The sequence below is a fragment of the Apus apus genome, chromosome 7 (genome assembly GCF_020740795.1).
Source record: "Apus apus isolate bApuApu2 chromosome 7, bApuApu2.pri.cur, whole genome shotgun sequence".
Taxonomy (NCBI): Eukaryota; Metazoa; Chordata; class Aves; order Apodiformes; family Apodidae; genus Apus; species Apus apus.
The window spans coordinates 5,894,715-5,912,762 of NC_067288.1; the positions used below are offsets into that span (position 1 = coordinate 5,894,715).

Genomic DNA, 18,048 nt, shown 5'->3' on the forward strand with positions numbered 1-18,048 from the left:
TTTTGCACCAAACACTGTGACCGACTTTAGGAGTCAACTCTTGTTCAGCTCAGCTGTTTCTTGTAACTTATCCCAGACAGTTGCCTGCTAAGGAACAGATCCTGAGCACTGTTCAGCCTGAGGCTGAGGTGGAGCTGGAGCTGAAAGGGAACTGCAGTTCACCGGTACTCTGTATATTTAGAAACAAGAGAAAATCCAGTAACACGTGGAGACATTTTTCTCATGCCTTTTTTGCTGTAGGTTGCAAGTAATTCAGTTGCCTTTATTCTTGCAAATGGATCTTCAAACCCACCATCATCATCAGGTCTGACTATTCTTTCTGTGCAATTAAATCTAAGTGCAGCAAGTGCAGAGAAGTGACGACCATTTGGATGCTTTCAGCAGTCTTACTTGAATGGACATAGGAACATCTGTATGTACTCAGTTGTGTAGCTACTTTTGCAGCCCCACTGTGGACTTTCCATTTGCTCCCCTGGTCTCAGCCTGACAGAGCAACCACTATGCAGGATGCCACTAAAGGAGACTGCCCGTGTCGCTTTCTGTGTGTGGGGGGACAATGGGTTTGCTAGGATGTCTGCCTTCCCAGGCTTCTGCTGAGTGGCCTGACACAATTGAGCAAGAAACAAAAGTGGTACTTGTGACAGCATGCTAAGTGCCTTTGAAATTTTTAAGGGATTTTTTGTGATCTTAAACACTAACAGATGCCTTTACAGAGAGTGGCTGTGGTCAGGATAAACTGACCTAAATTAATTTGTAAGAAGCTTGGTGAATAGTGTAACTTTGTCAGTTACAAAAAAACACAAAATCTAAAAAGACAGGTTGCAAATAGTTTTCTGTATTCAGAGAAAAGCACTGCCTGCCAACCTACTACTGGAATGCTTTACTTAACAGGTACATGGCTTGCTTCTGCAAGTATTTTTCTTAATTTATTCCTTGTCTTTTTCTCAAAAAGGCAGCAATTCAGTTTTGAGAGCTTTGAAGTTTTCTCATTCTTCTAAATAATAGACATTTCTTTAATAAATGCTTTTGCAGATCTTGAAAATAAAAATCTCATTTGGCATCTGCAAGTTGAAAAGCTAATTGGGCAAAAGCACTTATATTGTTCTTTTCCCCGGAGTAATGAGAATGCATCTCATTATGATCCTCTCTTTAATTGTATAGAAACTGTTCTTTTTTTTCTTCTTTTTTTGTTACTGGTCCTGGCTTCCTTCCAGCACTCTGAAACTCCTGCCACAATTAAAAATTTACAGTTCTAAAAAGTTTCTTAACTAATAGCATGAAACTGGAATATTGAAAATAGGTCTTGCAAAAATTTTGCTCTACTGCTTAGCGACAAAGAAATTAAGACTTGTAAATAAATTGTCAGGCAGAGGAGAAATAAAAGAGCCTGCCTTAAAAGTGAGCCCCAAAGAAGTTTTGGGTCTTACATTTTCAGAAATTAATACCTTTTTAGTTGACATGTATTTGGTAATCTTGAAATACATGTAAGTTATTCTTATTTATGTTTGGGGATTATTAGAACACAGTGAGAATAGCTGTGTTAGTGTGTTAGCTTCATGATGTGCTAGCTCCAACTTGCGTGTGGCACGCACTGTTGATCTCTTCACTGGAACAGCTTAAAAAATCCTTTCTGCCAAAGAAGCTGTTTAAATGTACTTTGATAACTTGAAAATGGGCTGATACTTGAAGGAATGCTTCTAATGCAGTACAGGTAGTAGTTATTAAACTTTGTCATTTTTATTTGAGCTGTGGTGGTGGTATTAAGTTTCTTTCCCCTAATCTGGTTTATGTGGAACAAATGAGTAAATGAGCTAGACACTTGTAATACCAAAGAGTGCTATAGTATATTTTATGTGGTCACTATACCCCACTGGTGAAATTTTGGACTAATAACTGTGCTCTTCTTATATAATGTAGATTCTAGTATTTTTAGGAAGCTTTTTAGTTCGTGTATCAGTGAGAAACAAGATTTGTTTTGCAGCTTGGTTGTGCCTTAACCTAAACTGGCAATTCTCTGGGAAGAGTTGTAACCTTATTCCACTAGCCTGTCAGTCATTACTATTCGAGTTTGCCAGCAGACCTACAGAGAGCTTTTTCTTTAAGCTTAAGTCCTTGTTTACTTCAGTCATCAGTGGGAGGCTATCTGGGACAACTGCAACCTTCCAAAGCTGTGAGTTTAAGGACAGGAGCAAGAGATGCTGAATCAATGTTGAGGTTGATGTATTCATAACCAAGATAATTTTGATCCATTCCAGTAGAGGTAAGTGCTCAAACCGATGTACATTTGGTCTTGTGGCACATATGGGGTTTCTTATTCTCATGATTTTTTGGTGCCTGTGACACACCAAACTGTGGTGTACAACTTCAGCCTTTAAGTCTATTCTCTTTATTATTAGGTTGTATGCAAATTCAAAATACTGGCCCAAAGATAAAACTTCTGTCTAGATCTTTTAAGCCAGTCATCATGAGGGACTTTCGGATGAGTCTCAACATTGCATATTCCACTTCTTGAAGGTGCTTGAATGCAAGAGTTGAGTAATCCAAGAGTAAAGTATAGGAGAGGATTTCTGTAAGACTCTTGTGTTTTAAGGTCCTGCTGTTGGAAATAGCAGATGCTGGGTTGTCAGTTCAGAACTGTGAGGAGAGTATTCTAAGCAGAGTGGTTTGTAGGGAGCTTGTGTATTTAGTATAACCTGTGTAGTTACTCTTGAATTTACTTAACTGTACTTCAGGAGTTCAGGAGGAGGGTATGCATGGCTTTGTGTGAGTGGTGGAACATGGAGGTGCAGTGATAAGTTCATGATCGAGATTAGGAAGCTGTAGGCAAGGGTGGAGGCTTTTTTTGGTGAAAACTGGTGATACTTGTGCCTTTTTTTTTTAAATCTAACTTTTGGTAATTCAAAGAATTAAATTCAAATACTGTTTTCTTTTGTAATTTTGGAAATAATGTTCAATGTGACAAGCAAGAACCTTTGAAGCTTTATCATCTGTGTTTAGGTTGAAGATACAAAATACATTGTAGGGAATTTCTTAATTTGACCTTGTTTGGTACTTGCCTTTGATAGTTTTAAAAATAGATCTCTCTTTTAATTGTTAACTTATCTTAAAAATGCAAAAAGTGTTGTCCTTCCTTTATAGAGGATGTAAAGGTACTAGAAAACTGACTAAAAGAAGTGAAAACCTTAATGTAAAGACATTGGATCAGTATTCTGAGAAAATGTTTTTTCCTGATGGGAATAAGGGCGTGAGTTTCTCTTTAGTTGTTCCCAAAGTATTTTTAAGTCACCTGTTCATCTGCTGCTGGTTAGGAGGTGACTGCAGTCTGGATCTTACTCACTGCCTGTTTGGGAGCAGCTGGTGCTTGCTTAAATCTCCTCTGCAGTGAGGTGCAGCCTTAAAAATTTGGTTTGTTGTTTGGGGAAGCCCCAGTGTTACATCTTGAGCCTGTTTGTGGCTTAGTAGCTACAAAGTAAAAGTTAAATATGTTGTGGGCCTCTAAAAAGTCTCCCAATGGTAAAAGTGAAACTACCCATAAAATGTTATTATCCAATCTTTTAATTTGAGTCACTGGGTGGGAATTTGGGCTGAAACTGTTCAGTGGGAAGTTAATTCCCATGGACTGTAGCAGGAGATAGATGCCTATATAGATTCAAAGCACAGAGCTTTAGTCTGAAATTTAAACTGAATTTTAATTTCGTTTCAACAGCCTCTTCTATAGACAGGGGTTTTGTGTGGGGTTTTTTTTTTGTTTTTTTTATTTGAACCATTTCTTTCCTATCTTTTTCTGCCTGACATAAGAATATAAAGACCTGCGTTGGATGTTATAATTACCAGCAGAATTCTGTGCTGGACTTTGGAGTGAACCTTCTCTTAGTTTCAAGAGAATTTGCTTTGCTTGAGTATTTGTTTGTAAATTTTAACATATACTTTACAACAGTGTGGTTTTTTTAAGAAAAAATCATTTTTTTGTCATCTTTCAGTAACTTAACAGCCTTTAAAACCTGCTGTATTTGTACATCTCAAAAAATACCTTTTATTGTTTAATAATTTGTAACATGCCTTCTGCAGCCAGTATTGCACTATTTATTTTAAATGTTCCATTATTAGCACTCTGTTAATTTTAGATTTGAATCTCCTATTGTGATAAAACTGGGTTTGTTTCTGAAGTGTGGAAGAAATCTACAGCTGGAACAGTATTCAAAAATGTAATTATAAAGCTAAAGTAGACCAGGGGTATTGCACCTTCATATATAATAGTTGAGAACTAAATACAGTTCTTGGGGAGGTTCTGACTAGTTCCAGTGTTTTGTTTGTAAGAATAGCTGCGTTTATGTTTGCATGCTCTTTACATTATCTCCTTCTTTCCTTGTAAAAGGTAAAAGTTACAGCTGCTTTGATGAATGGCTTCTCTTACACAGTAGAAAGCAGGAGACCAAAATTGGGCCACTGGTATAAAGCATGGAAGAAAGAGACACTGGAAGTGTTGAATCCCTGGGTAGTAGTATTGCCTTAGATAATATTTAGATTGTATTTGTCAAAATATTGAACAGCTTAATATGGGTAGAAAAATGAAGAAAAAAAATTACCCTCAAGCTGTTCAAAATGAAAACTGTCCTTTCTTTTCCCAGAATTCTTAACTAGCTGTCATTCTGCCTGTGAGAGGAGGGGACCCTAACCTTTTGGTTAACCAAAGTCACTTCAGAAGGAGGAGATTTCATAAACAGTACAGGTATCAGAAATTATCTTGCTAAAAGAAAGAAGCTGTGACACGTGAAAACACTTAGTGCACTTTTGACAGCTTTCTTGCCAGTGGGAGTTGATTCTGTCCTTGGCTTTTTGATCCCTTGTTATATGAGCACATTTAAGAAGACATGCTGATCATGACTGACCTTATGGATCAAGCTTCTTTTGTCAGAGCTGTTCCACAGGAATATGATTTGTGTGTGATAAGTGAAATATTGATGCACATGTAGTTAAGTATATATTCAAATCTGTGGATAGAAACAGATTTGAGGTTTGCGTGGTTGCTGTCCTTTTTCTTGTTTTTTTTTTTAATTCAGACAGCTGCTCTTATTTTTCTTATTGTTCTCAAGAATGCACTGGGAAAAAAATTACCAGAACTGTCAGATTATTTTAGTCCATGCTAATATTTTTCTGCTGCAGGATGTGTCCTAAAAGTTTATTTTAAGTATTAGTCACTGCTCTTAGTGCCATGTTAGGCTTGAGAGGCTCCTAATAAAAGTTCCCTGAGATGTCTGGGCTTTGTTGCTGATTGTCCTGGTGAAAGGCCATATTCTAGGCAACTAGTATTTCTCACAGAAAACAATTCAACAAGCTGCCTTCCGGTCTTTCTAAGGCAGTAAAAGATTTGTCTGTGTAGATTGCTGGTTTAAGATAACATATGCTTTGTGAAAAGTTAGTTAGTTTCTGATCAGACTTTTTGTGGGTGGGTAATTTTGGTTGGTTTTCATTGCTTAGCTTAGTAGCTCTTTTTAGGGTGCTGTTGGGTGTCTTTTAAAACTGATACAGACACATTTATGGATGCTCATTTCTGGCATGCACAGATTGCATTTTTGTAAGATGGATTTTTGGGATAATGTCCTAAAATGCCTTTTTTTTTTTCACGTCTGATTTCCACCTGACCTATCTAGTTTCGTGATGTTTTGGAAAGACTTTCTTAGGCTTTAATGAGGAGTAATTTGAAGAATGATAGAACTAGCAAAGCCTGCCTTACTACAGCTTTGTGTCATGACAAAGTGCTTTGGTTCTAAGGAGCAAAACTAATTTTGATTTTGTATTTGGTGGCCATTAATAATACTTCGCTCTAGGTTGTCTAGTGCCTCAAGTGTCAGCCTGTGCTACAGTTTTTCATCTGAGGTGATGGGTGCAGAGGAGGCAAAATTAAAAGGGTTTTATTTTCTTACTTGGCCATCTATCTTTACAGAATTTATAGAATTGATGCCATCTTTGCATTGTGTACCCTCTTCCAAGCTCTGCTGAAAACCAGAGAGACCAAAATCTAGGGGTGAGGAAGAAAAACAGGGATGGAAATGTGCATTAGCCTGGCTTTTAAGGAAATAAAGTTTAGTATAGATCTTGTTCAAGAATGACTAGTAGTGTGATCTACCTGGAACTCTTTGAAGATTTGGAGAGCCTCTATTCTTGGTGGTCATAAAGCCATGTTTAGGGTACATGGAATAGAAGCTCAAAAGTCCCCAAAATCTTCACTCAGTTTTCAGCCTGCTTGGCAACAACCTACTTGACAATGAACCCTGATGCAAATTGCTCTGTTTTCACATCATATTAAGATGACTGGTGCTGAAGCTGTTAAGAAATCTTAGTAGTGGTATAAAGAGGGTGGTTTTGATAAAAATTGGGCTGAAAACCTCAATCCCCAAATTATGCTTTGAGCTCTAGAAAGTTGTAAATATTAATTCATCGGTAAGAGATTGTTAGTGTGTATTGTTTATAAACATACCCACATCAGAGAAGGGGAGTCAGTGTTTCACTGTAGTTCCATTTGTTATTTGTGTGCAACCATCTCTTCACAAAACCGTGCATTCAATAATTACACAGTATTTTTTGAGTGCTCATTAAACAGGGTTTCTTGATAATAGGTTACAAATAAATCATGAAGGCTTTTTGAAGTTCCAAGTACACTGATTTCAGTATCCTGTGTTTCTCTTGTTTTAAACTCATTTTTGAAGATCAGAGGTTTGGATGGTGTTTTTTTTTTTCAGAATATAGTATCTAGCTGCAGTTTATTCTTAGGATTTTTTGTTCGGTGATGTTCTGGAATCTAAATGTGCCACGCTTACAGCTGCAATGAAATTTTTCCTTTCTTGCTGAATTTTGTAGTGCCACGTTATTGATGAGGTTTTGAGCACAAGGCTTGTTAACAGGTCGACAATTCTCTTCTGATAATGATAACACTGAATTTAGGAACATCTGCCTCAACATCAGTCAACCATGTGGCAAAAAAGCATTATTTTTTCAGTTGTATTATTTAGTTCCAAAACTTACCAGAACCATGTTCTTCAGTCTGCCAGAAACAAAGCTATTCTAAGAAAAGTGGAATTACGGTTGGATACAGATGACAAATTTGGATATGATGGTTTTTACCCCTTAATTACTTTGTTTAGTATGATTAAAACAAGGTTTGAAATGTCTCTTGATTTGGTTCTTGTTTTCTATTTTGAGAGGCGTTAACATGTCCCAGTTATGAATACACTTTCCTGTAGTGTTTTTTATGATGCTTCACACTTCAGGCAGGCATTTTGAGATACACAAAGTTGAAGGCTTTAGGAAATGTTCAGCAGGTTTGAGTCTTGAATAGTGTGCTTTGCTGTAAGTCATTCCCATTCAGTCATCAGAACATAATTCCATTTAGCCAAAATAAAGCCATTGGAGCGGAGATGGCAGGTACTACATATCCTAGCTGTGTTGAATAGGGAATGTGAGAATTATTCTAGTATTTGATTAATGTTTGTAAGACTTCACAGTCCTGGAAAGCTAATGTACAGTTACCTATTCTAATGGACTGTGTGCTTGTAGACTACATAAGCATGGGGTGTGGGATTTAAGAAGTTAGGGCTGCGTGAAGAATAGGCTGTATAAAGAATAGACTTCTTTTGTCTAGAGATTTAAAAGTACAGCAAATGGAAGTTTTGCTGTAGAGAGTTCATCATGCAGTTGTCTGTCCTTGCATCATCTTGGATGGAATGTCTGAAAATTAGAGAGAATAGTAATCTTCCAAAGGTGAGGAATGGTGCATGCCATGGCTCAAACAGATACAGAAACATCAACTGGAAGACTTACAACATAGAAAAAAGTTTTTTTTTCCCATGGCAGTAATAAGACTTGATCTGCCCCTGCCAAAAACTGTGGCTAAAGAAGCTAAGTGTCTACCTGAACCTTTGCAGAACTCCCTTCCCCTGTCAATGCCTGTCTGTACTTGTTCATTTAGACAACAAACTATTGTAGCTTACACAGAATGCTTTTCTGTTCTTGCATGTATGTAAACCTGTTTTTTCATATGTAGGATAAAACTGCAAAATACTGAAATCCATGTGGTGGGAGAGAAGGAATTCAGACAAGAATTACTGAAATTGGTTGTTAGAAGTTTTAAACTTCTTGCCACTCCAGCCCTCAAAAGTGACCTCAAAATATGCAATGCTTTCTTCCTTATTTAATCAGATAAGAACTTTTTTTCTGAAGTGAAGATAAAATCTTTTCTTGGTCATAATGAAATGCTATACAAAGTTTACAGACATAGGAATTAACTGGTATCACTACATTTTGAACAAATCAACTTGGGGAATTGTGAAATTATCAGCAGAGCTAAGAACTTGGTGAAAAAGGTCTGTGCGGTATGTGTGGGGTTTTTGTTTGAGGTTTTATTATAAGTATCTAAGAAGGGTACAAGTAAATACCCTTTTACAGAGACTAAGATATCTGGAATTTGTGGCAGCTGCTTACTGTGCTAATGTCTGTACACATGCTTGCAGGATCTAAATAAGCCAACCAGATGCATCCTGAAAAAATAGTCTGGTGCAGAAATTACAGTAATAATTTTAACCTTAAAATCCTCAGGCCACAGTGAAGGTCAGTTAACTAACTTGATAACATTTACAGAGTGGCTGAAAAGTAATCAATCTTAGCTCTAGAATTCTGGGAGCATTGTGCCTTGTCTAATTATGCATAATAGTAACTGTCATCATTCAAAATGAACCGCTGACTTGCTTAGATTTCTTAATAGCCCAGTGAACCCTGCCAGCTGCCATTAATGCTTGTACTTTTGCTTGTCCTTCTGTTTGCTGTCATGGTAGTTATTTAACTTTGGTAAGTAATTCTGACATATTTTGTGTTGCTGTTCAGAGGTATACAGCTGTCTCATGTTCTTACTCATATGACAGTCTAAACCTAGCAGACAGTAGCACTGCAGTTTTAAGGGTTTGACTAATCGAGTTCAGAGTAATGGCTACCTTACTGATAATAACAAAAGAGACAAATATTAAAGCAAATTGGGAGTCAGTGAGTCTAGTACTTCCCAACCTATTGTATGCACTAATAAAATGTCCTATGTTAAAATACCTTGTAGATGGTGAGGAGGAGGGAATGATTCCACTGCTACTATACAGAAAAGTAGCATATACAAGTAAAGTTTGAGTGAAAAGGTGAAGTGGAGCTGGATACAGCTAGAAATTTTATTTATCCCTTGAAACTATGCAATTACCTATTTAGAGCAGTTGTTAGCACTGGGTGCTTGTTTAATGTGTGACCTGGCAGGTATGTCTGTAGAGGGCCAGATGGGCTCTTCAAAGGAAAGATTTGTCATCCCTGGCTTGAGTACCTGGTCTAAAGTCTAATTTTGCAAGTGTATCTTACTTGGCAACCAGTATCAGGTCTAAACTTAGTTAAATATGAATGTATTCACTGGCCTAATTTAAAAGAGCACTCTTTGCAGTGCTTGATTTATTTTCTGCAAGTCAGATTACTGAAGAATGTGCAGTTTTAATAAATTAAAAATATTTTTTCTTTGGAAAAACTTGACAAACTGAATTCTAATACTCTAAAAGGCATAGAGCTCAGCTGTAATGAACAGACCAATTTTCTTAAATTTGACATGAAAAAGCATTATTGGGGAACATCATCACCACATGCTGTTCCTTAAGTTATCAAATGTTCTGGAAATTACATTTGTTACAATTAAGATTTGTCCAAGTATGAGTTCAGTCTTACTCTGTAAAGAAGAGAGTTATGATAAAGACTATCCAGCTTTGGAAACTATAACAAAAACTCAGCATTATCTTAAACTGTCCTCAAACCTATCCCCTGTTCTGCCTGCATCTGGTAGGGCTTCACTGCTTTTGTGAACTGGGGATGCAATAAATGACCTGAGTTGTCTTTTTTTTTTTTTTTTTTTTTTTTTTCCAAGTACTAAATTGTTCAGCATTGTGAAGTGAACTTGTTTACAGCAAAATCTGGGGCTGGGATGAGGCTTGGGCTGAAAATTAGAACCATGTATGTGTTCTCACTTGAAAGTGCGTGCAAGCACAGCTAAGCATCAAGTAATTATAGTGTGTTCCTTGATATGATTATATGCACACCTGAAAGCTTGTTTACCACCCACGCACTCCTTGTAATTAACTGCCTGGTACCTACTCCTCTGATTGTCCAGGGTGAATGTGGTGTACTCTTCATCATAAATACAAGTCTGGGAGCAGAGAGCAACAGGAGAATTGAAGGGAAAGAATCTGCCAGGTTCTTTCACAGACATTTTACTGAAGACCTTATGATAAATTGAGTTTCCTCATAGAAGAAGAGGCTAACGCAGGGCCTAATGGCTGATTTAGACTCCAGCTTGATAAACCAGTCTGCCTGGATCCAGACTAGCTGAAAGCAGTTGCATGTCCATGAATAATAATAATGGCAATGCTTGGCGTGTTGTTGAATTGCAAATAAGTATTTGGGCAGTGATGAACAGTGAATGGTTTCTTTAAATCAGCTTGACTGGAAACTCCAAATTTAAGCTTGTCTAATTTTGTTTATCAGGCTGTTGGTTTTTTTTCTTCTTGTGCACGTTAGGATTTTGGATTAGTGAGTGGTGGCTTCCAGTGAAAGCTTGCAGCCTCCGTATGTATTTTTTTCTTATAAACAAAGGATGGCCTAACAGCCAATGTTCTGATTATATTGTCTATTTGGTGAGCTGGATATACCCTCCTTTCATCCCGTATTTCTTGGTTTTGAATGAATGAGGGATGGCTGGTGGTGTTACATTGCTGTTACAATAGCCAAGTGCTGACTGATTTGGCAAAAAAATCTAGGAGATACTTTCACCCTGGGAGATGAGAGAATGTCTTTCTTAGCCACCTATGTGCCCATGTATGAAGCTGAGGACTCTCCCCTTTGCAACAGTCTGCATGGATTGTAATGGAATAGCATCTGGCCCAAATCCCACTGAAGCTGGGTCATCCCAAAGTTTTTTGCCATCTTTAAGCCATGATCAACAAGACTAAGAAATACAAACTGAGGTAGAAGGCAGAGGAGGGTCGGGAATGTTGTAATTCCTGTATAAATGAACCTTCCCTGATCTTTTGGCACTGATTAATGCTTGTCATGACCAAATGCTTTATTCTTGGGACTTCTTGTCTCTGCAGTCTCCTGATAATATATGAGTGACTTGCACATGAATCAAGTTCTTTTTGAAAGATTTCTGAGGCTCTGAGTTTGACCAGGGAGTTTGCTGATCTCTGAAGGATTTCAGCAGGATGTGCAGCTCTGTCTTGCTTATTGTTGCCTGCTCTCAGAATGAAATGCAAGAGTGTTTGAGTGTACATAATTCTTCTGGAATTCACAGGCAAATATATAAAAAAAATGTTATTGCAAGGGAGGCAGCATGGGTTTGGGGTGTTTTAAGATAAATCAACTATATAATGTTCTGTTCAAGTGAATGCTGCTCACTTGTGTTCCTGCCTGATGACAGCAGCAACTCTGTCAAGTTCCTTCTAAGAACTTCTAGTGAAATATCAGTGATAATTACTAGCTTCTCTTTTCAAGGCCTGCTATTCTGAAGGAAGGAGGGAGGAGAGGGATGACCTGCTCTAACAGCCCTGTAATTTACTGCTGCAAGAAGAATAGTGTAACTCTTGGTTTGAGTTCTTCACCCTCTGTCTAAACACAGTGTGTTCTTAGTTTTGATAAAGAAGATTTCTGACCCAATGCATTTAATTTCTCTAGCTGCTGAGTTAGTGATGATTTTAATTGGGGAAAAAAAGCCAAACCAACAAAAAAGTGCCATATTCAATGCCAAGAAAAAAAAAAAAGGCCAATTCCAGCAATACTGTACCACAGTTAATGGTATTTCAGCACTTGGCTGCAGGAGTGGGTGAAGTCATTGGGCTTCCCTAGTGGGGACCTGGCTGCTGGTGAAAACTTTATTTGCCTTTTTGTTTGTTTGTTTGTGAGATTGTGGACAATATTTACCACTTTTAAAGGGTTTGATATGAATTAAATACTGACCCTTCTGATATTGTGATGTTCAAGTTGTGGAGATGGAAATACTTTAGAATTGCATAGTGTTGAATAAGGCTTGGGGTTCCTGAGGCTAATGTGTTCTGTGATGTTTCCAGTATGCTGAAATGAAGCAGTACTGACTGTTAAATATGCTGTCCAATTTTGGTTTATGAGTTCTGTCTTAAGTATTGGCTTATATTCAAATTGGCTTACTTTTCTGGTGTTTTGCTTTTCAGGCAAATTGAGGGGTGAGCAGGAGGTACCAGACTCGATGAGTTTCCATCGAAATGTCGGAAAAGTCAGGCCAGAGTACAAAAGCAAAGGATGGAAAAACGAAGTATGCAACACTCAGTCTGTTTAATACTTACAAGGGAAAGTCACTGGAAACTCAGAAAACCACAGGTGAGTAAACTGACTTCAGTTTTGCATTCAGTTTCATCATTACTGTAGTACTAATTAAGAGTGCAAAGTATGTGAGCACTTGATCCAACAGTCAAATAGAAGATTTCTGGAAAGCAATCTTGGTTACAGTTTCTGGTTAGCTGTAAGCAAGACTATCAGTTCAGGGAGACAGTATTTGCAGTCTAGTAGGAAGCAGTATATAGGTAAACCAACACTGTTTTGTAGCTGTAGTCTCCATTTGTTATCAGCACATGACATGCCATTCCACAGCTGTGCTTTTTACCTCTTTCAGAAAACGTTTGTGTTACTGGAGGTGTTTGATTAACAAGAAGGCAGTGCTCACTGTCAGATCCTGTGCTTTGTCTGTGTTGCAGACAAGTACTGGGTGAGGCTTATACTGACCTTTCAAATGAGGCCACTGTGGACCTGCTCTTTCATGATTGATTGGATTGAGTGATTGATTGGATTGAGAAGTTGGTGGGTTGAATGTCCCATGTGTTAGCTTCATGTTGCTTTTCATACTTGTAGTCTGGAGTAAATGCAATTTGTAGGAAGGTTTTGCAAGAGCAGCATCTGCCAACTGAAACTGGCAACAAATGGGCTGGACCCATGTGGCTATTCCTGGGCTCATCAAGATACATTAATTCCAAAAGGAGCAAGAAAATGATGCTTAACAACGTGGTAAAGGATATTAAGACATCAACATCCATTTAAAATTACTTCTTTAGCTATCTGTTTCTGAGCATTGTGTAAAAATGTAGGGCCATACATCCTTTTTAATGAGTTTCTTACAAAATATTTTTATTAATTTATGTAGCTTTGCATGAAAACTATCTACTAAATGGCATTGTTGACTTGCTCTTTCTATTTTGGCATGCAGTTGCTGCACGCCATGGATTACAGAGTCTTGGAAAAGTTGCTATTTCAAGGAGGATGCCTCCCCCAGCTAACCTCCCCAGTCTCAAAGCAGAGAACAAAGGCAATGATCCTAATGTGAACATTGTGCCTAAAGATGGCTCAGGATGGGCTTCAAAACAAGAACAGCAGCACGAAGAAGAAAAGTAAGTGACCAGTGAGATCTGGGTTTTGCTGTGCCATTTTTAAAGTTTTCAAAAACTAGGGGTGGGCAGAGCCTGGGAAGAAATTGGCTAGACTTGACTGTCCCTGAGATGGCTACCAGAGGGGAAACAGCACCACTATTAATTTTTATGAGGAAGAATCTTGCTATTAGGAGCATAGTTTAAACAAAACCCACCCCAAAACAACAACCACCCCTCCCAAAACTCCCATGGTTAAATTGAAAACAGTATGCTTATCAATTCCGTATTATGGGATGAATGTTTCCTTTAGCCTCCTGGTCAGGCTACCTTTTGTGTAAGTTTTGATGGCTGCTTAAAGAAAATATTACAGCACATTTTTGTAAAATCAGTATAATCACCTTAAAATTTTGCTGAAACTCTAGGAAGAACCCTTAGGTACACAGTAGCTGAATTAAAGAATGACTTGGAAGTTCATGAGAGTGTGGAAAAATCTGTTTAATTTAGTATCATTGGGCTGGCGTCTAGCAGAGAGAGCTCAAGAATTCTTGGGTTTTATACATTTGTTTTAATCTGCTTTATTTTCCGAGTGTTTCTTTATATTTGCACTTAAATTGATTTGGTTAGTATGCTGTAAGTTCTACAGACTTACAGAAATTTTTTATCTGAAACTTTTATACTGTTTTACACTCTCCCAGTGTGTGACACACAAAAAATGGAAGTGGTGGTGATGTTCATACCTGTGCATAGTGTCATATGCTGTGTGTAGTGTCATTTGCCATGCTCAGTACAGTTTCATCTACTAAGTTTTTTTCTCACTTGTACAGGTCAACTAAAGAAAATAGGTACTAAATCTTTTCAATATCTAATTAAAAAGTATTTTAAAGCAAACTTTTTTGATGTATAAGGTTCAATAGGCTCAATACAAAAGCAGAAGTGTTTTTTGAGTGTTTATTGTCTGGCATGTAAGTTGTTCTGAAAAACACTTGAAGATAGAGGCACTGATTGTATGCCACTAGTACCCGTGAAATCAAAAGGTTTACTTCACCTTCTTTATTTCTCCTGCATACTGTCCTGTCCCTTTATTTCTCCTGCATACTTTCCTATGTTTAAATGTCAATTTTTGACATCTGTCTGAAAAGCTATTAGATTTCAGGAGTTTAATGTTGTCTTTAGCTTTTTCTTAAGCTTATGAAACTACAAATTTGCAATTTTCTGTTTGGTGTTTTGTATGGTACTTTAAAAACATCTTCCTGTATTTCAAGCTCACTTACACGTTGTCTAGGTAAATCTGTGTTGAGCCAGTAGCTTGTCTGACTAAACCACCCTTTGTCTGCATCTCTGACTGCCTTTCCACAGCCTGCTGCATGTGTTAGAAGTATATTCCAGTGGTTGATGTGTTTAAATATGCATAAATAATTGTCCCTTATCTGCAACCGGAAGTTGTTTGCCTTTATATTTACATATGTGTTATTCTGATAAAGGCCTCAAAGATCACATTCAAGTAAAACTAGTGGTGAGGAGAGATTTCTTTCCAGTTACTTGTTCCCATTTGCATTCAGTTATCCTTGTGAGAAGCCAATGTGTTTCCTCACAGCAGTAGTGCTTAGGGCTGTTAGTTGCAGAACCTAAATGGAACTGACTTCTCAGTGGCAGTCCTCAGAAATGTTGGTATTACTTTGGGATCTGTTGAAAGCATTTAGAGTTGTTTATTGTAAGTTATCTGACATGATATTGCACTAGTTATCTTTTTACTGGTATAATAAAGTGATTCTACGCTACTGGACTAGCCTTATTTCTGTTTCATCAAAAATGCGTACTGCTGAGCTGGAGGTCTTGACTTGCACACACTGATGCTTTGTAGTCTTAAGATATCTGAATATGTAGATTTCAGAAACAGCTGTTCTTGCAAGAAAGTGAAGCAGCATTGTTGAGTCTGTAGACTAGAAAATCTAAAAAATATGCCTGGTTTTTATGTCGGATAGAAGGAGTGTTTATATTTGCTGCTTTATTGTTAAGATGGTGAAATTGAGACTTTGTCCTTAATAGGCTTGAACTTCTGGATTCCAATTCATGGTACCCATAAATTTTTTCTTCGTGTCTTTAGCTTTCCATATCAGTTCCTTTTTCTTCATAATTTCTGACACATTAGCCTTCTTTTTCTCAGTTCATGGTGGTCCTGAAATCCTTTTCTCTCAACTCCTGAGACAAGAGAACATTATTCCAAATTATTCCCTTCCACAGTTACAGGTTGATTGGTTTTTGATTGTACAATATGCTACTTCAGAAGTTTTAATTCTGTTCATGCCTGACTGCATTTTCTGCCCAGCCATTTTGATTTATTCTTCTCCATTTTGGAAAATCTACTCTTGAAAGAATTAGTGAATTTATTCCAATTTTTAACTGTTACTGTAACAACTGCTTTTATATAAGAAAATGCTTTTTCTGCAGAAAAGTAGTTATTGGTTCTTCAGCTGCATAGATAACCTCATTTCATTGACTTGTCTGCAGTAATAATCCTGATGATCTTATTCTGTGCTCAGCCTTGTGTGTTCACAAATGCTTTTCCTCTAATTCCAGACAGCCAGATGTGCCGCAGACACAGCCAAAACCTGCTGTTCCAGCTCCTCCAGAAGCTGCTCCTGTTGCCAAATCGTGGGCCAACACCAAACCAGGTGGACAAGAGGGTAAGTGATGTAGAAGGTGGAGGGAAGGTTTCATGACTGGCCTAGTGGGCTGTGAATTTTGCTGTGGGAGACCCAGGCTTGACCAGAACAGTTGGGACAACTAATGCTGTGGAAGCAACTTTCTTGGCTGGAAGGTGAGGTCCCCCTGCCACTCAAGTGAGTGCCAGCCTGAGCTGGAGTTGTGACTACCCTTCAAAGGACTGGCTTAGCTGCCTCTTTTGGATTGACAGAGAAAATGGTGGTGACAGCATAAGGTCTTGAACATGGCTGTAGGGAGGAGGGAAAATCTCAGTAGTTGTAATGCATCCAATTTTGGCATGGGAAGGAGAATCTTAAACAGTGGTCACTAGTAATAATTGTGGATCATTTTATGCAAAATGTGTGTAGTCCTGCTTCTATTTAAATGTTTGCTACAATGGTATTTTTCCCCTTATTTTATAGATTGCTTTGTTATTTTATTTTCAAAGTGATAGTGTTCAAGTAGGGTTGTTTTTTTTCTGGGAAACACTTTAAAGGTTTGTTTTTAGGAATTTTTAGACATAATTGTATTAAAGGATGGAGAACTATTTCCATTAGCATCAATCTTAGCTTGAGTGTTTTCATTACAGATGTAAGATCTGAGCTAAATCTTTAGCAGACTTTTAAATTGCTTGTGGAATGAGAGGTTATTTAGAATGCCTGTGTCTCCATTATGAAAAATAATCTGTGACATGTTTTATTCCTTAAATTTGATACTTACAAGCTTTCTGTGGCTACAAAACAGCATTTTGGCTTCTGAGTTGAAGAAGAGAGCTGCCTTCTGTATAGAGATCTTAGAATAGTCAAGTCTGAATTGCGTGGAGGTAACTTCTAAGCCATTATTTGGAGTTTGTTAACATCACATATCATGATTTTGGCTTTTGTACAGCATTAGAAGTGACAATTCTAGAGTCTCCACTTCTTGTTCTCCTCTCTAATGCTCAGTATTTCCTTTGTTGTCAAATATAGGAACTCTTATCCTTTCAAGCTTTTGCAGGAGTTTTGTAAAACTAAAAAAAGGAATTAAGACTGATGCAAAGTGATCTGCATGCCAGCCTTCCTACATAAGCTGATAAGATCATCTCTGTGGCACAGGAAATAGTGATTCAGCTCGGTGGCTTCAAAATGCATTTAGCTAATTATTTTGTAGTTACCATGGCAGCTTCTGTGCCAAGCCCAGATGGCAGCCTCTTTTCATTTAATTAATGCAGTAGTGGGTTTGCTGTTTCACGAAGAAATGCAGAATGTGAATTGGAATCAGCTGCTTGTTATCCTCCTCAGTTTGAAACTCGGGTTACACCTGTTGTGCTCATGCTTTCCTGATCTGCAGTTGGCTCGTGGGACTTGTCATCTTTCCAGCTGCCTGGTACGCATTGCAGCAGTCGTTCAGTCAGCCACCTCATGCTCTCTAAGGCTGCAACTGAGTAAGGCAGGACTGAATCCTCTGATTCTGTTGGTGGCCATGTAGAAAGAAAAGACTTCTAAAGCGTGGTGGCAGCGTATCTTTCAGCTCATACATTGACTAAGGGTTGGGGTTGATTGCTGCCATAACATCTTTGAATTCTTTAACTTCTTTCTGAACAGCTGGCTGACAGTCTGACTGTTTCAGGTTGATAGCTTCAGCACTGTCAAGCTGATCACTGAAGATGCTGTTACTTTGCAATTAAAACATTGCTGTCACTGTACAGAGTTAAGCAGAAGACAGCTTTAAAGATTCATAAAACTCATTAGTGTTGAATGTCACAGGACATCTGAAGAGGCTCCCTTGTGTGTCGGGCCCTCTGGTTAGTGTGACTGCTGTTTTCAGTCCCTTTTAGCAAGTTGTTAAATGTAGCTGCTTGGGAACATCTGAGTCCGATGTCCATTAAAAAAAAAGTAAATGTGATCTG

The 18,048-nt window shown here is 37.9% G+C and overlaps 1 protein-coding gene across 18 annotated transcripts in view; it reads left to right on the plus strand.

Moving 5' to 3' along the window:
* PRRC2C (proline rich coiled-coil 2C) overlaps positions 1-18,048 on the plus strand; it is a 70,902-nt gene that overhangs the window by 6,071 nt on the left and 46,783 nt on the right. For 17 of the 18 annotated variants that reach the window (XM_051625663.1, XM_051625677.1, XM_051625668.1 and 14 more), the window contains exons 2-4: positions 12,252-12,417; positions 13,298-13,478; positions 16,035-16,141. In XM_051625663.1, the coding sequence (XP_051481623.1) occupies positions 12,303-12,417; positions 13,298-13,478; positions 16,035-16,141 (403 nt within the window). In that variant the 5' untranslated portion in view covers positions 12,252-12,302. Of the gene's footprint in view, positions 1-4,628; positions 4,730-12,251; positions 12,418-13,297; positions 13,479-16,034; positions 16,142-18,048 lie in introns of all 18 variants that reach the window. The other variant, XM_051625664.1, reaches the window with a different exon arrangement.